Source organism: Alligator mississippiensis, chromosome 9, assembly GCF_030867095.1.
Source record: "Alligator mississippiensis isolate rAllMis1 chromosome 9, rAllMis1, whole genome shotgun sequence".
NCBI classification, from domain to species: Eukaryota; Metazoa; Chordata; order Crocodylia; family Alligatoridae; genus Alligator; species Alligator mississippiensis.
Window position 1 is genome coordinate 45548389 of NC_081832.1, and position 21765 is coordinate 45570153.

Sequence of the window (21765 nt, forward strand, 5' to 3'; positions counted from 1 at the left end):
TTTATTGAGTAAGGTAAACATTATGGCACTTTTAGTTTTTCAGCAAATCAAGAATAACTATTCTCCCCACTTCTGTATTTTACTTAATCTTGAGAGGTGTGTAGGAGGTGGATATGCTATACAGAACACTAGCTACAGACTAAGCTATTAGACATTGTATCTTTTTTTTTTTTCATACTAGTACCTAAGGGCCATATTTTCAAAGCCATCTGGATGTCTGTTGGGATTTTTTTCAGGAACCCCTGGGCATACTTCTCTAATTTAAATCAACTGGAGTTAGCTACTGAAGGCAGAATCCACAGTGGACTGTTATGATCAGCATCATGATGTCAAACTTTTTGGCCTCTAGCACCTTGGAATATAATCTAAAGCTCTGAGTCAGGCACCTAAACTCCCTGTAGGAGAATTAAGAATGGGAACCAGACAGCCACAGCACTGAGCAGAGAGCTGCCTCCTCTTACTAATAGGAAATGCTGAGACTATGGATGTGACTTAAATTCTACCCCAATTTGAGCTGTTAGCACCCCCCTCTAATTAGGATTCATAGCCTGAAACCCTTTTCTGGATTTAGGTGCCTGAATTGTTTCCACCAAAAACAAAGGAGGTTGTTACTCTGAGGGCCTATCTACCAGACTATTGTGTAGAATAATTCCACTTTTAACTGCTGCATGGGCAAATATACATTTAAGGATGACCTGTTCCCCTAATCTACTCTTTATCATCTGCATTCACCTTTGGCATTTCTTCTCTTATTTTCAAGGCTAATCTGGAAGATGTCAGAAAAAGGTTCCGTCCCATAGAAGAGCTGAAGGCAGAATTTGAGCGACTCAACATGAGGATAGAAACTGATTACGAAATTATGGTTAAATTAATCAACAAATTCAACAGCTCTGATTCTATGCTGGATGAAAAAATAGCAGCACTTTATGATCTTGAGTATTATGTTCATCAGGTAAGGCATCAAAATCTTTTTAGCAGAGCCCATGTAAATTCCAGGGAATATGGTGTCATAAATGTGATTTTATTTTTCTTTTCAGTATTGGATAATACAAATTGTTTAATTATGACAGTCCTAGGATAATAAGAGGTTTCACAAGAATGCTTCAGGCTTATTTTATTATATATTAGCTCTAAGACGTTATTATTTTTAACAGATAAAATATAATAACCATTTAACCAGAGGCTAGGGTTGCCCAATTTGCTATATGCTCTCGGCTCTTGTTTTATGTCTTCTTTTTTGCTTTTGGTTTTATGAAGATAAGTTTTATTATTATGTATGTCTGCTTTTATAAATGAAGCTGTTGGTTGGTTCCTTGATTGCCTTCTATGGTTACAAGAGTGGCTACTTCATAAATAAAATTATTTAACTTTTATTTATACTTGAAAAGCATCTGTTATTGAATGCAACCCTTTGCAATTCCTCTCTGTCTCCCCATACAGAATGCCATTATCTCAAGCTGTTTTGGGTACATGTTATCCTTCTATCTTTTTGGATCACTACATAGTTTTCCTGGCAGATCTCTGGTTCTGCCAGCAAAGCAATAAGTGTGTCCACATTTGCAGCTCTCCTGTGATGGCAGAACCCCTTTTCCTCTGCCAGCAGAGCAGTGTGAGCTCCTTGACTGACAGAAGGCTTGTGCTGCCACCCAGCAGCTGACAGAAGGCTGCTGCCAGATGGCATGGCCCCTTTAACAATGGTGCCTATCCAAGGTATGCTTTGTAGTCTGCTGGTGCAGCTGATAAACGGAACTGTGGGTATATGGCAGAAGCCCCACAGAGCCACCCAGAGGCAGATTAAGACATTGGGGTCCTCAGGAAGGAGAAGATTGGGGGCTCCAGCAGGGGAAGAGGGTGCAGCTGTTGTGGAGGTATCACCCAATTCTCTCTCACTTGCTGAGGAGTTCTGGTGAGGAATGTAAGGTAAATATATTATCATATATACAACTAAATATGCAAATAAGTCATCTTCTAATTTGCTTTATATTGCTCACCCTACCAGGCCAGTGAATGAGAACTGGGTTCATGCTTGGCAACACTGAGTCTGGGCATCTCTGGGGGAAAATCTAGGCATCCACAAGCACCTAATTGGTAGAGGTCCCTGGGTCTGGGTCCTGCTGGCCTGTGTGTTAATCTGCTTGTGGGGCTACCCAGGAGCATAGTGTTTCAGGAGCTTACGTGTGAAAGTCTGGTTGTGGTGTTAGCATATGATAGCCCGGATCTCAAGGCTTGTTACTGTTAGGATTTTTGATAGCTGTTTTGATGACCTGTGTTAAGTGCATTCTTCGTCTTAGCTTGGTTCCTGTGGAACAGGTATCTACAACCCAGAACCCATTTCCAAAAGGCCAGTAGACCACCTCTTGCCTTGTCTACCCCTAGTACTAGACAACAGCTACTACCCCCAGGCCACTAGGATGTATGTTTATCCATGTACTGCTGGTGGCTCCCCTCAGCAGCTGTGCTATCAAAGCATGAAGTGCCTTTTGGGAAACACCAAGCGCCAAAGGTGGCAGGAGGCCTGGGAGTATCCTATACATGCCTGCTGCTGGACGGTGAAGGAAGCCTTGCTGCTTGGCTGAAGTGAATTAACTTTGCCAGCAGAATGGAGGGTTCTGCCACCAAAGAGGAGCTTTGGGCATAAAGCTCTGTTAGCTTAGTTTCATACTGGAAATCAGTTCCAGAAACAAAAAGAACTGAGGATGAAGGGAGTAACATTAAGGCTTTGTCTACCCATGAAAGTTTGCTTGGGGATTTTGTTTGTTTGTTTGTTTTTGATGTAACCTAAGGGGTGAATTTAAACCAGTTTCATTATACAGGTGTAACCCTCTTATGCACACTTTCAATCTAGTTTGAGTAGGCTGATTTTCATTTTAGTTTTTTCTTTGGGAAAAGCTTTGTGCTATACTGAAAATAGCTACTCATACCAGAATAAGTATGTGCAAGCAGGCAGGTACTACTGTAACCATATCTGTATAACTATATTGGAATAGCTAGTTAATCTTTCCCATATACACAGGCTGTTGAAGAAGTGGCCAGTGCCTAAGGTACCAACAAAAAGTCTATACCCTAAAATTACCCAAAGGCAAGTGGTTCTCCTATTTCTCTTGATTTGTGTTTGGGAGCTGTACTTGCCTGTAACTCAGCTGTTGCCTTAGTGCAGTCTTTCTCCTTTATATTCTGTTTCCCACAGCAGTCACATGCAGAATGCTACTGATGAAAAGTCTGCTTCAGGATGAAGGTGGGATAGAAAAATTGGGTGAGGATAGATTGAGATTGCAGTTGAAGAGAGGATGATTGTAGCAGACTAGAGGCTTGGTAGACCTTGGAGACTGAAATGTTTTCTCAAGTCTTCTGGCAGTGTGGCCCTGTTATATTAGCTTAGGCTGAGTGGGGAAAATTGTAGTGCTGCTATCCATGCTGTACCCTTTCTGGGGACAAGAGGTTGGTCTCCAGAGATGGTAGCTAGAAAACTTCTCGCCAGCAGGAAATTAACTTAAAGAACAAGTTTGCTTTCTTTTCTTTTCTTTTCTTTTCTTTTCTTTTCTTTTCTTTTCTTTTCTTTTTCTTTTCTTTTCTTTTCTTTGTTGTTGAGAATTTAAAGTTTTACTTCTCAAAAGTAAAAATGGGGTGATGAGAAGCATAGCCCATCTGCTGAGATTCCTTCAAAAGGAAATTGCATATATGTATTATTCCAATGTCCTTGTTCTCCTATTTCCATCCTGAATCTTTCATATACACTCAGAGTTGCATACTCTTTGTTCCCAATATGTCTGTCACCATGTGCATTTGTCTTACTCAAAGAATGAATGTGGACTGCAGATGTCCTGCAGGCTGGGTATTTACACTTCAGAACCAGGGAAACCAAATTTTAGTCTCTTAATTTAGAAATGCTTGTGTAGATGGTAACAGACCACTGTTTTCTGGTTTGTTGAATGGAATCGTGCCCCAATCCTAACACACAGATGGCATCTGAATAACCAAAGAAAGGGAATGGGGACAAAACAGTGTAACTAGAGTAACAGGACTCTTCTGTGCCTTGACCACAGCGTTTGTATGACACAGCTGTTGGTGCAGATTGTGGGTGGGTAGTCCCTCTTCATCAGCCAGGTGGTTGATAAGAAGTATTACTTACCCCTCAGAGGGCCTGGTGACTGCTTTTCTTTTCTTTTTCTTGCTAGTTGTTTGATACTAACATCAGCAATGCTTATATAGAGCTGCCAAGTACAGTTGTGTAGCAATGTACACAAAAGAATTAACCAGGCAGGAATTTTCGGTTCTGTAACTCATACCAGGCTAATGGGATCTGAGTAGCAATCTTAGCAAGACACTACAGAAGGATGTTATGGCAAGTAGCCAGACCTGTGCAGACCTATTGAGGATACAGTATTAGGCTCCCTTACCGTTGCTTTTTAAGGTAACGGTCCAGAAAGTCTTTCAGCCTCCAGTTTGATCCCTCATGGTCTGCCCTGCTGTTGCTAATATTTTGGCCTCATGGGTCTTTCCTATTACTAGTTCCTCAAAGTGCAAAATGTATTGTGGAGGTGAAGTCCAAGAATGGAAAACCTTGTGCATGCTGAGATTTCTTAGCAGAGGGTTGTAGTGCTCTCTGAGGAGCAAATCGCAGCAGAATTCTAGGGTGGTGGCAAGCAGAGCAGCATCTGTACCTCAGAAGCAGCAGAGAAACCTCACACGAGCTGAGTTCATCCTTAATGTAACCAGGGAGGGAGCAGTGGAACAGGGTCAGGGATTGGATTGCAGTGTGTGCAGAATTGGATCAGGCGACTTTCCCAACAATGTGCTCTTGAACAAAGGTGCAGGGCTGGGGCACACATTTTGTCTAGCTCTTATTTTTCCATTTAGGATCCACTCAGCATGGACTGAGGCTTTCAGGTGATAGCTAAAAAGGATGATGTGCCCTGTTATCTCTAACATGCACAAAACATGCAAAGAGGAAGAAAACCAAGCATAACTCACTTAAAGCTAATATATTTGCTCACCAGCAGTCACCATTTTTTTCTTTCTCCATTATTTATCCTTCTTTCCGTTTTTTCTCTCTCCTCCCTCCAAAACTGCTTTCAGTGTTAATTGCTTCTCCTTTCTGTGTTATTGGCATTTGTTGTTTCTCCTCTTCTCTTTACTCTCACTTTTTCTCCCTTTTCTGTCTCCCCAAATGTTCCTTCTGTGACTCCTGTCATATGCTCATCTCCCGTACCCCGAACTGTGCTCCATATTTGTTTACTGGAGAGCTCTCCTGGTCTTTGGCTTTCTTCTGCCCTCTTTTCAGTGGACTGGAGTGAAGGTCCAGCTGACTGCATCACAGTTGTTCAGCAATGCATTCCCAGCTCTCCAGGGAAGTTCTTGCATGATTTTTTTTTAAAGGTGACTGAGAGGAGTAGTGCTCTCAGCAGACTCCAACAAATAAGCTAAGGTTAAAAAATAATTTTTTAGTGTTTTTACATTGTTTTAGCAATTTTTATTCTAGGCTTATGACTGGGAGGTCTTCTACCAGAACTAGAGCTAACCTATAAGACTTGCTCAGTAAGCTTATTGTATATGCACACATGGAAAGTATAAACTAGCCATGCTGTTTCTCCTACCATCTCAGATTTTTTTTCTTCAGTTTTAGTTTTATGTACTAGAATTTACAGTTATTGGGTAATAAAAGTAAATGCACTATGAGATAAGATTAGTTTGCTGGGTAGATCTCTGTGTAGAGAAAGGTCAGTTTAGAGGAAGATGAAGTGGACTATGGAACATTATCTTTCTCAAGCCCAGTTTAGAATTCCTGGTGTTCTGTTTGGACCTCCGTCATGAAAGGGGAATGGGGAAATTCCAAAGCCAAAAGATGGCAAGATTAAAAAAATAAAATAAAAATGGGTTTTGTAAACTCCTTTCTCTTTTAAAGGAACAGACACTCTTTTAGGGGCAGGCAAAGTCTGACCTGCAGGATGGATCTGGCTGGCACTGGACTCAATTTCCCAGCAGCCCCTACCCACCTGGCTGGCAGAGCAGGGCAAGGGGCTGCTCTGGAACTGCTGGTTTCCTGCAGTGGGGGTAGCTTGATCCGGAGCCAGGGCAAAGCTACAATCTCAGCCTGCATGCTCTGGGTAGGGGTGCTACAGGCAGCAGATCATGACTCTGTCCGAGCTCGGGACCACATTGTCACCGCTGCAAGGAGCTGGGGCAGAGCTGCAATCTGCAGCCTGCATACTCCGGCAGGTGCATGCAGACAGCAGATTGTGGCTCTGCCCTGGCACCAGACCAAGCTACCCCTGCTGCAAGATCCCAGTGGCTCCAAAGCAGCTCCCTGCCCTGTCCTATTGGCACACCCTGCCAGTGCAGCTGGGGCCAGTCTCCATGGAAACCTCAACTTTGCCCATGCAGGCAGGAGCTGTTGGGAAATGGAGTCCAGCTGCTGGCTGGATCCACCATTTTGCCCAAACCTGCACTATATGATGTTTATAAACTGTTTGACACTGTCCCTGTAAATTTGTATTGCGAACTAGTTGTGTAGACAATTTTGTAATGTTACAATTCAATGCTGATGTTTTCTTTCCCAACAGTTCCATAAGGGTAGCTTAAAATCTATTTCAGGAATATTTTTGAATGTAGGATTTGCCAAAGCAGAGTGGTTCATCTACTTGGAACAATTTTTTCTGATGCTAGTTAGTTTAGTGCTGGCTGCTTCTGAGGAAGGGGCAAGAATCTGCAACCAGCAGTTACAGGTTAACCTGCCTCTGGAGAAGTTTCTTGCTAGCCTCCATTAATTAGAGCTTCCAAGTTAACATAGAACTGTGGCCAGTATTAGTGTAGAAAGTCTGCAGCAGTTTCTCTCTTGCTCCAACCCAGCTATTTTAGAATGTGTAGCAAGTACACTATTGCTGCTGCCAGACTACTAGACAATTATTTCAAACTCTTCAAGCTTGCCAATTGGAGCTCTCTTTTTATATTTGTATAACTTACAATTCCCTGGGTTCCCAGTAGTGCCCTTCTGGGGTGAGAGAAAGGGGAACTTATTTTGTTTTGACAGCATCAGATTTCCTTAGTTAACCACATGTCAGAGGAAAGTTTTGATGCCTAATCAAATGTATTTGAAATTTCAGTGATGTGTTCTGTATTTGATAACAGCCACCTACCTGTTAGTATATATTGTTTTTGTAAATGTAGAGTCTGATGCTTTTAGACAGCATTGTATGAAGTATGAGCCAAGATTTTAATATTTAATTTTCAGATGCTTTTCAAACAAAATTTAAGTTTAAATTTAGAAGAGATTTGGTCGATTTTAAAGTTTGTTTATTTAGATGTTGTTCAGATTTTATACCATTTGCATATCTGTTATCTTTAACAACAGTGTGGAATCTATTCCTTCATAGGTGGACAATGCTAAAGACTTTCTTTCCCTGGGTGGACTTCAATTAATGATTAATGCACTAAATAGTACAGAGGCTGTGATGAAGGAGCATGCTGCCTTCGTCCTGGGAGCTGCATTATCTAGGTGAGTGTGTGTGTGTGTGTTAGAGAGAACGGGGTTGGGCCGAATGAGAGAAGATACCTCCAAGAAAACAGACATTCGAACTGCTTTTCTTTATCTCTTTGACTAGATGGGAATTCTCTGTAGTATCCAGTATCCAAAAAAAAAAAAAAATAACCCAAGGCTGATTAGAGTGTTCGCACTAAAGATCTGTTCCTTTTCCTCGCCTTCATTTAATCTTTTCTGCATAAACAGTTCACTGTTTAATAGTGAGATGGTGACTTGAGGCACTTTGCAGTCTTCTGGAGTAACTAAAGCTGAAGCTTTTAAATCTAGGAGCCTATATTTGCAATGAAACTTGCATGTACTAATGAGTTCAGGGTGACTTGCATTGGAATGGGTGCCAGGAAACAAAATAAACAACAGGTTGATCTGAAAGGTGTTTGCTATTGTTGAAAGTTCTCTCTTTTTCCCCCTCATACTGTATAGTGCTGTACCATTCTTGAAAGTGTACAAATTTTGGTAGGGTGGGTTCTATACTGATGGATTTTTGTTTTAACAAATTCTTTTGGGTTTTAGTATTAATGTTTGTGTATATGTTGAGCTAAAAAGTATGGTTAATTAATCAAACACTCACAAATCAAAAAATATGGAGTGCTTGCTGAAAGCCAAAAACTTGATGATAATTTTGTCTGCTTGTTCTTATGTTTTCAAATATGGTCACTTTACATCAATATAAATGATTTGTCATTTAGGATAGCATATAAAATAAACTCTAGAATCATTTAGACAATCATTTATACAGTGGACCAGACCTTCTGCAGCTGTAGATAAGCAGGCCTCCCCTGGTTTCAGTTGAGTTAGGCTGATTTAAACCAGCTAATGGTCTGACTCGCTGTTTTCAGACCAAAAATTCAAGCTGTCTTGGTGATATCCACAAAAATAAGCCACTTTTTTTTTTTTTTTATCACGCTCAACAAGTAATAGATTGGTTTCTTTGGAAAGTCTCTCTCAAAGGAAATGCAGCCCCTTTCTTCATATCTTGAAATATGTTAGAGTATAAATTGCTTTATTGGACTCCTTGGTAATGTGTAGAATCTTAATTGTAACTTTCATAGCTAGAGAGTGATGCTCTATTTGAGAGAGGAATCTGGGAACAATTTGAGGCAACCTGAAAGAATTAAATAGCATATTCCCTGACTATAGCTAAAACAACACAATCATGATAGAGGAAATTAATTATCTTACAACCTGAATGTGTATCACTGGCCACTAAAGTCTGTATATTGTTTCTCACTAAATTAAAAATGCATTCTGTTGAGCAGAAGAGTATATTTTTTAAACATGGTGAAACTAAAAAAATTGTTCCTGGAAACACTGAGGGGTGGGAGGGGGGAGGGGGCGGCGTTGTTTTTTTAAAGACATTCGGAAACATGGTACATTGACTGATACTCTGATTCCCAAATTTGAGGAACTCTTTATGCTTTTTTTCCTGGCGTTGCTTAAGCTTTCTTATTAAATAGACATTTATAATATCAACTTCTGTATTTTGTGATATCTGCTTAGTTTCTTTGGTGCTTGTCTCTGCTCCATTTCAAACTGCCTTGGTAGTTGGCACTTGTGAAGCCTCTCCTGGAGTACTGAGAGATGTAGACAAACTGAAAAGGGTCCAGAGGAAGGCAACAGAAAATTTGATTAGAGGCCTTGAAAACCGTGATGTATGAGGAAAGGTGGGAAGAACTGGAATTGTTTAGTCAAGATCAGAAGATTGAGCATTCTTATTGTCTGCAGGGGTCAGGACAAAGAGTAACAGTCTTAAATTGCAACAAAGGAAACCTAGATTAGCTATTAGGAAGAACTTTTTCACTGGGGGTCTGTAGCAGGAGGCTTGGTGCTCCTGCTACTTTTAAGAGCAGGCAGGTGGCAGAGCAGGTGGTAGGTGTGGCAAGAGACAATCCAGGGTCACATGGCCCAGAAGGGAGTTGGGCTTAGAAAGGATATAAGCCCAGGCCCTGAGCCTAGCAGGCAGTAGGGCCCTGGAGGCCACTGAGAGAGCATCGTCTAAGCAGGATGGCTGCAGCTTCTAAATGCCAGCAGCCTGCAGCAGTCTGGAGTTTTGGGGGTAGGGACTAAGGCAGGGGTGGGCAAAATACAGTCTGCAGGGCCCCTAAAAAATTTGGAAAATTAATATTTATCTGGCCTTGGTTCCTGTCAAAAATGACAGGAGCCAGGGGCAGTAGGACCCAGGCGAAGCCTTGGTGGGCTTCTGCAACAGCAGGGCCTGCCTGGCCCTGCCCCCCCAGCTAGAAGCCCCAGCAGGGGCTTCTGGCCTGGGGCCATGCGTCTGCCCTAAACCAGAAACTCAGGTAAGGGAGGAGAGGTGGGGGAAGGTCAGGGGAGGGCCCCAGGCATGGAAGGACCCCGGGGAAAAACAGCACAGGGAAAAGCAGCCTCTCCCCCACCCTGTGGCTGGTGCTCCCTGCTGCAGCTGCTCGCAGCCCACGCGAGGCTCTCCTGATCAGGCACAGACAGCCCCATGTGGGCTGTGAGTGGCTGCAGCACAGGGTGCCGGCCACAGGGTGGGCGATGGGCCACTTTCCCCCCTCCACACTCAGCACCAGCTTGTAACCTGCCCATGCAGCCAGCCTGGGCCCCGCGCCGGGTCTGGGCATGCCCGTAGGGGCTGCGTGCAGCAGCTGCAGCCCCCCGGCTTGCCACGCCGGGCAGTGCTTGCCACCACTGCCTCTGTGCTGCCCAGTGCGTGAGGTCCAGGTGGGCAGCAGCAGCAAACACTGCCTAGTGCGGCAAGCACGGGGGCCGCAGCTGCTGCCGCTGCGGAACAGCCCCGACGGGCAAGCCTGGAGCCAGTGTGGTGCCCAGGCTGGCAGCGAGTGTGGGTTACAAGCTGGTGCTGAGTGCGGGGGAAGGAAGGGGGATGGGGAAGCGGCCCCTGCCCTGCCTTCTGGCCAGCGCTGCAGCCACTCGCAGCCTGCCTGGGGCTGCCTGTGTCTGCTCAGGACAGCCCCATGCGGGCTGCGAGCAGCTGCAGCAGGGAGTACTGGCAATGGGATGGGGGAGGGTCTGCTTTTCCCTGCGCTCCGCATCAGCTCCTTCCTTGCCGGCGAGCAGGGGGTCGGGGCTGCATGCTGCCCCCTGCCTGTACCACAGGACTGGGGGGCACTGGGAGTGAGTGGGTGGGGAGCCAGTGGGAGCACAGGTCCTGCACCAGTGTGTCCCAGGTCCAGGACCAGCAGGACCCAGAGCAGGGTGGCAGGAGCACGGGGTCCCGGCTGGCAGTGGCTTTATGGAGCCGGTCTAGCTCCCCCCTCTCCCTACTGGTGCAGCCCAGCCCAGCTCCACAGACCCCTGCCAGCCTGCACCCTGCTCTGGGCCTCGCCGGTGCTGGCCCTAGGACATTTGTCCCAAAACATTGGGACATTGGTTCCAAGATAGTGGCCAGGGGGCGGGGCACCTGTCAAGGGGTGGGGCTACCCATGAGGCCCCTGACAGCTTGCCAAAACTGGGTAAGCGGCCCTCTGCTGAAAATAATTGCCTGCCCCTGGACTAAAGGGTGGAAAAAATACCTAGGGGTCCAGGGGCCCAGTAAGGGGCAGTGAGTAGGACCGAGGAGTCCAGGAGCCCAGAGAAGGGCTGGGAGTGGGAGTGGGACCAGGGATCTGAGAGCCCGCAAGAGGCGGAAGTAGGGGCCATGGGACCCAAAGCCTGAAAGGGGCAGTGTGTAACTCCAGGTAGAAAGGCTGTGCTCAGGAGTAGCCAAGAGAGGCAGAGTGCCTGGAAGAGGCAGGCCACTCTGGAAATGGAATAAACATCAGTGAGTGTTAACACCTGCAAGGCATGAGGCATGGTGTAGAGGTGGGCTGAGCCATGCAATTAGCCCTTAAGACAATGACCAAGGACCTCTGTCCTTCTGAGAAGGAGATCAGGTTTGGGAAGCCCTGGGGCAACCTCCCTCATCTGAAAACTAAATACATCAAGGTGTGCTGGGTGAAATGAAGGGGTGACTGCCCAAAGAGTAAGTGGATAGGGGCAGAAGGGATTCTAAGGGCACTAGGGCTACCCCTGGACGTGAATCATGTTACAGGACCCCTCTACACATGCAGGTAAAAGTGCAGTAAGATTTAATGCATGATCCATGCAATTGCACCTCTTGCCATGCCACACATGCTGATGAGGCTTGGTGGGGCTCTCAGCAGGGCCAGCGTTTGCCTTGTTGCCCCTGCAGCCCACATCAGCTGGAGGGCTCACTGCAAGGGCAGCAGGGAGAACACCAACCCTGCTGCAAGCCTCATGAGGTGTGGGGCTCTCAGCAGTGGCGGTGGGGAGAATACTGCTGCTGCTGTGAGCCTTGAGGTATGGGGCTCACAGCGGTGGCAGCATTCCCTGCGAGCCCCGTAGCCCACGTTGAATGTGGGACTCAGAGCGGGGGCAGCGTTGGAAATGCTGCTGCCACTGCAAGCCCTGCACTTCAGTGTTCTTCCTGCTGCCCCCATTGCACATCTGCAGCCAATGCAGGGGGAGGACCAGCATTCTTCCCACTGCAAGCCCCACAGCTGACCATGCTGCCACCACTGCAAGCTTCCTGGCTGCAGGGCTGGCAGTGGAGGATGCACCCCTATGGCTGGGAGCCCCTCAGTTGAATGGGCTCTGTCACAGGGGAGCACTGGGCCATACATTTAATTAATAACTTAATGGTATAATTAGAACAAGCTACAAAGTTATTGCACAATGTTTATGGAATAACTTTGTAGTTTATTGCTTGTCTTATCACACTGTCGCAGAGCATGGAGGTGCCCTGCTCCTAGAGAGGGGAAACTGCCAGGGACAGGGCCTGGCTCATAAAGCCCAGGGCTGAGGCCAGGCTGGCAGTTCCCTGCCAGCAGCCAGAGAGGCAGGAGCTCCCTCAGCCATGATACGAGAAGTAGTGGGAACCGCAGGTACTGCCTAAGCCAGATAACAGAAGGCAGCTCTAAGTTGTCGGAGCAATGTGGTTACAGCCAGGCGGCTTATAATTATGTAGTAGGGGCTGGTGTTTTGTTTTGTTTATTACACCAGTGGTTTGGGTGAGGCTACAAGGGGTTGGAGGAGGCCTCATCGGGGACTTGCAATGGAGCGTGAGAACCCCGGCGCCAGTGAGGGCGCAGCATACTCAGGTGGGACCCACAGCGGTGTGGGGACCCCAGCGCCAGTGCAGGCGCAGCATTCTCAGGGGGGGACCCACAGCGGCGTGGGGACCCCGGCACCAATGAGGGTGCAGTATCCTTAAAGGGGCCTCACAGCGGAGTGTGAGGACCCTGGCGCCCAGGAGGGTGCAGCATACAGGGTGTATAGACCCCAGCCCAAGAGAGGGGCACTTTTGAGAAGCCCAGGCATGGGCATAGTGAGCCCCAGAGAGGGGACCATATTGAGTAGCCCAAGTTGGGCACGGCGAGCCCCAGAAGGGGGGTCGCACTTCTGAGAAGCCCCAGTGCGGGTGTGGCAAGCCCCAGAGAAGGGGTACTACTGAGAAGCCCCAGGGCGGATGTGGCGAGCCCCTGTGGAAGGCAGAGTACTGTGGTAAACCCCGGAAAGGGCAGAGTACTGCGGTAAACCCCGGCGAGAGAGGGTAGTGGTGCGGTGAGCCCTGGAGAAAGGGGGTAGTGGGCCCGGGAGTCAGGTGGCATAGCCGAGAAGTCCCAGAGGGGGCACAGAAGTCCCCAGGAGAGGGGCGGCGTTATAGAGAGGTCCCCAGAAAAGGGGCGCTGGTACAGAGAGCCCCAGGAGAGGGGTGACGTTACAGAGACGGCCCAGAGTGGGTGCTGAGAGCCCCGGGAGAGGGGCAGCATTAGAGGAGCGCCCCGAGAGAGGGCGGTTAGACTGAGAAGGCCCAGTGCGGCCGCAAAGAGCCCTAGAAGTGGGCGGTTTGATTGAGGAGGCCCATAGTGGGCACAGGAGGCCCCAGAGAGTGGCCAGGTGTACAGAGGAGGCCCGAGAGACGGGCGGTATATCTATAGAGACAGACCAACGTCTATCCCATCTGCGAGGCTTGGGGCGTGGTATCAGGGGTGGTTGGAGTCACGCATAGCCCATAAGGCTAGGGTGCCTGGGAAGCACCCATCATACAGGGAGACCCCCAATGGGTCCGGGAAAACACGGGGACAGGGGTCCCAGCTAACCGTGCCCAAGGAGACGTGAGGCAGCCTCCCAACTTTACCTAAACATCAAAGACGTGGCGGGCGAGAATCTGAGGGTGCCCTTGGGCTGACTTGGCACGGAAGAGGGGGCCTTAAGGAGATCACGGCCCTCCTGTAGGACTCCGCCGTGACACACACCATTAATTAGTTGAACATAACTAGCTAGGTCATAACTTAAGCATGATTACCTGGTTAATCGTGCCTTAAGTGTAACATGTAGAAGGGGCCTATGAGTGGTTAAGCATTGGAACAGACTACCTAAAGGTTGTGGAGTCTCCATCCTTGGACATCTTTAAAAGCAAGTTAGGAAAACACTTGTCTGGAATGGTTTAGCCAGAGGCGATCCTGCCCTAAACAGGGGGTTGGACTAGATGATCTCCTGAGGTCCCTTTCAGCTGAGCATTTAAAGTACTTAATTCAACACATTTTCTTTTGCATTATGTTCTTCTGACAGTCAAGATGATGATGATTTCTTCATATTGTGTGAGCACTTCAGAGCCTCAATCAGACCAAGATCCCAGTAGATAATTACATCAGAAATGGTCCCTGCCTCTAAGAGAGTGGTTCTCAACCTTTTCAGACTTAAGGCATCCTTTTGTTAGACTCTTTGTTGGGCGAATCCTGTATTAGTGTTTGTACACCTAACCCTGTTAATACAGTATGCCTCCCCAATAGAAAATAACTACTATGAGAGTTCATAATCTGAGGTCTGGTTTCTACTCAGATCTTAACCGTTTCTCTTAGAACAATTTTTTCTTGCCAAAGTAGTTTTTGCTGGTATGCTCGTTTATCATACATGGATGTTTTACCAGCATTAAAAAATGCTTATACTTGCACATAATCTATTCCATAGACTTCATGTGTATATTATATAAGGTATAGGGACTTTTATACTGGTATAACTATATATCCACTCTTAAGAGGGCTATATTGCATTAACCTTGTGGAGTTTGTGGTACAACTTTTGTGTATAGACATAGCCGTAGTATGAGATGAGCTAGATACAGACAAACGCAAGGGGAAGGCACAAGAAAACATTAAGATGATGGAACATAAAGATCTAGTGTATTCTTCTGTCAGAGCTACAGACTACCTACGTGGCAATTTATTTAACTTTGGTTTGACGTTAGAAGGAGAAATAGTTTTCATTTGTAGATCAGTTGAAGCTGTTTTGGCTTCGAATGCTCATCTGTCCCAGGCTTAAAGCCTTTCAACTTTAAAGCCAACAAATGGATCTTCTTCAAGCTTGGTTTGTCTGTAACCCTGACCACATGGATTTCAGAACCAAGAATCAGTGGGAGAGGAATGCAGCTGTCAGGAGTTATACAAGGAGTCTTACTCCATAGTTGTTGTTTTCCTACATGCCATTCTGCCGCTGATGCCAAGAACTTTCCACCTCAGCATGCTAAGCCACACTTGCTCCAAATGAGGATCAAAATTTGGCCCATCCTGCAGAAAATGATGTTTTTTTAAAGACTCTTTGAATTTGGCTGAGGACTAAGTCACCAGTTCCTGTGAGGCTGTTGGATTTCCCAGAAAGCAGTGAACCTCTTTAACCCATAAACTTGAATACCTTTGATCCATCGTAGAGAAATACAAAACTCTAAAACTCTTGATTCAGAGGTGATACCTTTATTAAAACAACTGAAAAATAACAAAAAAAAATATTTCTTTGCAAGCTTTTGGGCGCACACACCCTTCTTCAGGCTGAGGATAAATTAAAGCTTGTAAAAGTCCTTTTAGGTAGAAAATAAACTTCATTTTGTGCAAGGGAAGTTGAGGTTGAAAGTATATTCCTCTGGATCTGTGAGAGTCCTGTGTGTGAGTTGCTCTTAGATGTACAGATAAAGCTGTCCTCTTCCCTGGAGGTGTCAGAAGCAGCCAGGGAGGTGCTGAAATCTTTCTTTGTTGTTTAGCAGTGACGTTTATTTTTCCAAAAACAGCTAAAATGTAATATCTTCCATGTTTCAGGGATCTATTTTGTAGCTGTGTTGGTCTGAGACAGAGAAATACAAAACTCCTAAAACTCTTGGTTCAGAGGTGATACCTTTTTATTAGACCATGTAAAAGTAGCAAAAAATTATCTTTCTTTGCAAGCTTTTGGGCATGCACACCCTTCTTCAGGCTGAGGAGAAATCAAAGATTGTAAATGTCTACTTCTCAGCCTGAAGAAGGATGCATGAGCCCAAAAGCTTGCAAAGAAAGAACTTTTTTTGCTATTTTTTTTACTTGGTCTAATAAAAAGGTGTCATCTCTGAACCAAGAGGTTTAGGAGTTTTGTATTTCTTGTCTCAGACCAACATGGATATAAAATATACCCTTTTGATTCATCATGGCCTTTCTGGCATTGAATTCGTTAAGAAATCTTGCTCAGCTCACTGTAGTCTATTTTGGAGAGGATCTAAAAGAATGATCACCATAGTTTTAATTGCTCATCAATAAAAATGTAGTGTGGGATTATTACTGCCCTCTAGTGACTAAGTATTCAACTACTGCTGCCAGTGAATGGAGTTTTGTCTCTTAAGTTTGCTGCCTTTAAATAGAAAGTGCAAGTTCCAGAACCAAAGAATTCTGTTTCTTTTGCTTCACATGTGGTCTTCATGCATGTGGACAACACTTCCTGCGATTGTAAAAGTGTTAATCTGATTATAGTTAGGAGAGAGAGCTATTGCAGAAAAGCAATCTGTTTTTCTCCAAAGTCATTCTTTTTGAAGTTTTAGTGCAACCTTCCTAGTGTAAGATTGTAAGATCCCATCAATCATTGTCCAACCTGGTTAGAGTCCTGCAAGTGGACCCCCTATTATAACTACTGCAGCATCATCACAGCTTTACCATTGTAAAACCTTAACAATATATTTTCTATTCAGCAGTTTGCAAAAGTAAACTTCATTCGAACAATTCTCAAGTGCTCTGATTGAAAATAAAAGTTAAATGTGCTAACAAAAATAATTGCCAGGCATGCAGATCGTACATTTGGGTATCCATAATTCACTAACAGTCTGTGCCAATACACAACATTATCTCGATTTTCAGTGATTGCATTAGCATAAAAACATGTTAACATTTACCCAGTGCTGCTAAAATTTAAATATATTTAAGTATAAAATATTAAGGTTTTAGTATTTTGGAGGCAAGTGAAACTACTGTATGTATAATGCATCTTCATACTTCTGATTGTACACTGGAGTACCATTTGAATGACAGAGTTGTTATAAACTGAAAGTAATCAGGATTCACACCACTGGGTCCTAAACATCACAAAAAATGTCAGTGTTTTATGCAAAGACAAGCTACAGTGAGCTAAGAATATTCCCAGAGAAAAGAGTTTTCTCTGTCCTTAGGCTATTTACAGTCTGTGGAATCTTAATTCAGGTCATGCACAGTGAAGTCTACGGACAAATTGCATGCATGTGTCACAAGAACAGAGATGTTAGTACAAAAAGACTATTTCTGTCAAGTCAGTTATCTCAGTCTGTATAAGATTTACTGTTGGACAACGCTTTTTTTTCCCGTCACGTTACAAATATTTAATTTGAAAAAATTATTAACAAAGGCATCTCTGTAAGCAATGCCCTTGGGGAGTTGAGTTATCTTGAATTATTACTCCATCTTTCATCCCAGAGGGTTCCAAAGTGCTTTGAAAACTCAACAAACGTAAGTATGGAGAGAATGTTCTCCACTACTGAAGAGCAGCCACCGCATGGGTTAAATCACAGCAGGCTTGTAACTGCACAATAATACAATTCAGTAGATTAGGAATGCCGTACAAACACCACGTACACAACGCTTTTTCATCCAAAATATTTCACAGGGTAAGTGCTATTCTTCCCATGTTACAGTTGAGGACACCTGGGGCACAGGGAGGTGGTTGAACTGTTCTAGATTACATAACAAGATGCTTACAGATCCAGGAATAAAATCCAGGTCTCCTGTAGATCTCAGTCTTGCATCTTGGGACACATGTTCTTGTGTGAAATGCACATGATTACAGTTTCTGAAATGCCTAGGGATAAATGTATCCCTTAAGAAAAGCACAAAATATCCTGTGTTTGGCTCAGAAGGTCTTCTCCTATCTTCCTGGTTCAAGTCCAATCGGAGTCCCTGTGGCGGGGCACTGTTTGTGCCTGCCACTTTAAGGGCCTGGAGCTGGCAGCCACCAGGTGCTTGGTGAGGGCAGTCATTTTGGATCTGGGGCTGCCCATATAAACAAGGCAGTTCGGCTGCTGGAAGCAGGGCAGCATCGCCTGGCCGGAGGGCTGCTGAGATCATCTGGAGGTAAGGGAGGAGCTGTAGGGGATGGTCAGGAGGCTCCTGATCCTGGGTATGACCTAAAACTGGACCCTGCCGGGAGTAGGTGGCCTGGTGGGGCTCCCAGTGGTGCGGGAGCCCCTGGGAAATGCCAGGCTACTTACCACTCCGGTGAAAGGCGGGTCGGGGCACCTTAACCCCTAGCCCCCACAACTGGGTGGCTTACCCCTTTGTCTGGAGGGCCTGGAGGGTGGATCCACAGAGAGAGAGAAAGGCCATAGACTCAGGCCTGTCCGGACTTCCCCTGACTGGTCCATGCTGGGGCCAGGACCGGAAGGGTCAAAGGGCCAGGGGCCCACCCACTGCGAGGAACGCCTGGGGTCCTGACTGGCCTGGAGGTGGGCCAGGGCTAGAGGAGCCAAAGGTCCCGAGGGGGGGACGGACCACATCCAGAAGGGAAGCAGTTCAGGGAGCTATGCTGCCTAGTATGAAGGTGGATGAGACTGCCTGATGAGAGGAATTCAGGTAGGGTTCAATTAGGAGGATTCTGGGGCCCAGAGTGGGGGCCAGTGATTTATGATAACACCTAGATGCCATCTGCGAGGCTTGGGCTGTGGTGTAGGGGAGGAAAGGAGCCGCAGATAGCGCCCCCTGGCATCGGGGCAGGAAATGGGTAGCCTCCCACTTAATTGCATCTATTAATTAACAACAAGGCGTGGTGGGCAAGAAGGCAGGCGGTTAGCTCAGAAACAGGTGGGTGGGCTGCAGGGAAAGTGGCCCCGAAAATGCCCTCCATTACAGTCCCCCAGCATCTCTGCATGCTTTGCAGCCCTGGGCTGGGCTGTCTGCTCCAGCAAGCAGGGTTGGCCCTGCTGCTCTGCCCCCTAGCTGGAGCAGTGAGGGCTGGCTGACAAGGGGTAAGAGTGGGGAAACCTGGCTGGGGACTGCAGCTGGGTCTACCTCAGTAGGGGGCAGCCCCTGCCAGACTTCTCCCTGCTGGGGCAGGGGGACAGCAGCCTGAGAGGGACTGCCACCCACCAGGCAAACCCTGGCTGGGGTCTGGAGTCTGGGGTCTTAGAGGGGCTTTAATCTCCCCTTCCCCAGCTGGAGCAGGGCACAGGTGGGCAACAGACTGAGAAGGACTGCCCCGCCAGGCAGACCCACCTGTGGCAGAGCCCGAGGCAGGCAAGCAATTGATAAGGAGGGGGGGGTGTAATTCCCCTCAACTCCCTCAGGCCATGGGGGAAGAGGAAGAAGCTGGAGACCCGGGGCTGGAGGGACTGGTCCCCTGCTACCTGTGAGCACTGGGATCTCCACTTCAACACCTAGGACCATCTGCTGATTCCCCAAGGACTTTCTGAACACTGCCCTCAGGATTACATAAGACTTATGCAAGGCTTTCTCTTGTTGTCTTGGTTTACATTTTAATTTATCCTAAGTTGTGTGTGCTGTCACTGTTTTACTGGGCTGTATCTTAGCTTAGGCAAAGATCTTTGGTTGTTCTTTGTTCCCTGCTTGAGGTTGCAATTTGCTGTGTTCAATACAAGCTTGCTTCAGAGAGAGGACTATTCTTGTTCAGTCTTATGAATTCAGTACCACTACCTTTTTCCCCAGCCACCCCCTCTTTAGCCTGGCAGCCTCGAGTGAGAGGGGGGGCCAAGGGGGCAGAAGCCTGGCAGGCGCTACCCCACACCCAGGCAGACCTGGGCTGGAGTCTCCTATGGGCCTGGGAAAGGATTTAAAGTGCCACCCTCCAGCACACTAGCTCAGGGCTGGGGCCTGGCCATGTCCCCTCCGCTGGAGCAGGCAGGGGGGGAAAGCCTTAAAAACCTTGGGGGCTTCAGTCCCTTCCCTTTGGCAGTGGCTGGGAGGCCTGCTCTAGTGCCCCCAGCCTCTGGCCTGAGCCACTGCAGGCGTGTGCCTGCATTTCCTGAATCAAAAGTGAATGTCTATTCACTTGCTTCTCAGTTTAATCTTTCATTTTTTAGACTAATCTGCAAAGACTGAATTGATTCAGCCTCGGGGTTTTTGACTGTCTGTATTTAGCCCATATGTCTTTAATATCTTTCTGGAGAGTCCTTTTTCTCTCATGAGGTATTCCTCTTTCAGGTATTTTTCTGGGGGTGTTTTTGCTCTTCCACATGCCTTTTTCGCTTTCCTAAACGCTTTCTTGAAAAGAACTAAAGCTATGTAGTATAAGGTATATGGGGTATAACTAAATTAGGCTGCTTTCCCCTCATGTAGTGTCCCTCCTGTTTCTTCCTGCCCTGGGAAACAGCTGAGGATTGAGCCTTCAGGAAAAGCAATGAAGACAACAAGAAAAACAGGAAAGGAATCAATAGCTTGTAGTTGCTGAAGTATAGAACTGCTTGGTAACCAACAGTCCCAGTGTACAAACTCTAGACCAGCAGTACCCAACCCCAGGTCACAACCCAAATGAGGGTTGCGGGGGGCAGTGCCAGCAGCCACATAAAAAAGACTAGCTGTGCCCCGTGCCGGGAGCTCCCCTGCCCCTGGGCCACCACTGCCACGCCGCACTCCGCGCCCATCATCGGGTCACAGGAAAAAGAAGGTTGGGAACCACTGCTCTAGACTTTGTTAGGATTTCTGTAGGCTTCATAGCAGAGGAGGGTTCTGTGGAGGGATTTGAAGGGCAGTGGACAGAGAAGACTCCTAATGGACTAAAGGTATACTAGGACTGGCTGCTTTGTTAAATCAGTATAGATCAAGGGTGGGCAATTATTTTGGATGCAGGGCTGCTTAATAAGTTTGAGCTGTTGAGGGCTGCAAGAGTACACCACTTGTCAAACTTCTGGTTTGCCATCTTGGGACTGGAAGTCCCACCCCTAACCCCTGACCTTTGCCACCAGAAGTCCTGCACCCGCCACCCTTGCTCCAGAGGTACTCCGAGGGAGGGGTGCCATCTTGGAACTGGAAGTCCCACCCCATCACATGATTCATGACCATAGGAAGGCCCACCCACCCAACACCAGATCTTGCCCCATTCACTGCCAGTATCCCCTGCCCCCATCACACAGTCCCTGACATCAGAAGGTCCACCCCTTGACTGGGAAACAGTGCCCCTCCACAGGGCTGACCCCCTTGGGGCCCCAGGAATTCTGCCCTCTATGCTACATGGCGCAGGCATGACCTACCAGGTAGCAAGTGGTTGACCCCTCTAATAACCTGCCCCATTGCCTTCAACCAACTGGTGGGAATTCCAGGGGTGTCTGACCTCCCCAAGAATGGCGCAAAACCAATCAAGTTGAGGGCTGTACACACACAATCTTTCAGAAGAAATAATTTTAATTAAGTATAAGTAAAAAAACAAATCATGTACTAAAAATCAACTACTACTATCATGTACTAAAAATCACATCTACTATAATGTATTTTAATTTTCTGTCAAAAAATATTTTTGTTCTGATGTGTATTTGAATAGAGGCAATTGCAATAATAGCTCAAAATAAAGTCTTAGTCTTGTATATGGGGGAAGTGGAGGGGCTGTTCCAGGGCTGACACCCTCCAGCAGACAAGGGCAGGAGTGCAGCATGCGCTGCCTCAGGTCGTCGCGGACTGGTCTTGGTGCCATGAAGAGCGCAGCAGGGGCAGCTGAAGGCTGGATACAGTTGATTGGTGGGTGCCTGCCCATAGGCCAGATCTAATCGGCTGGTGGGCTGGATTTGGTCCACAGCCCGTATTTTGCCCATCCCCGGCATAGAGCATTTCTTTTCCATGTGTGACAGACTATGTGTTTTATTGTGATATTTCTGTTCACTGTTCATATTTATTGTTGTATGACTCAGGTTACCTCCTAGTGTATGCTCAGAGAAGGAGGGTAAGTGCCAAGGGGAGACT

The 21765-nt window shown here is 46.7% G+C and overlaps 1 protein-coding gene across 5 annotated transcripts in view; it reads left to right on the top strand.

Moving 5' to 3' along the window:
- Positions 1–21765, top strand: part of SIL1 (SIL1 nucleotide exchange factor) — a 233805-nt gene that overhangs the window by 145815 nt on the left and 66225 nt on the right. For all 5 annotated transcript variants that reach the window (XM_059733440.1, XM_059733443.1, XM_019487124.2 and 2 more), the window contains 2 exons: positions 761–952; positions 7371–7492. In XM_059733440.1, coding sequence (XP_059589423.1) covers positions 761–952; positions 7371–7492 — 314 coding nt within the window. The remainder of the gene's footprint in view (positions 1–760; positions 953–7370; positions 7493–21765) is intronic.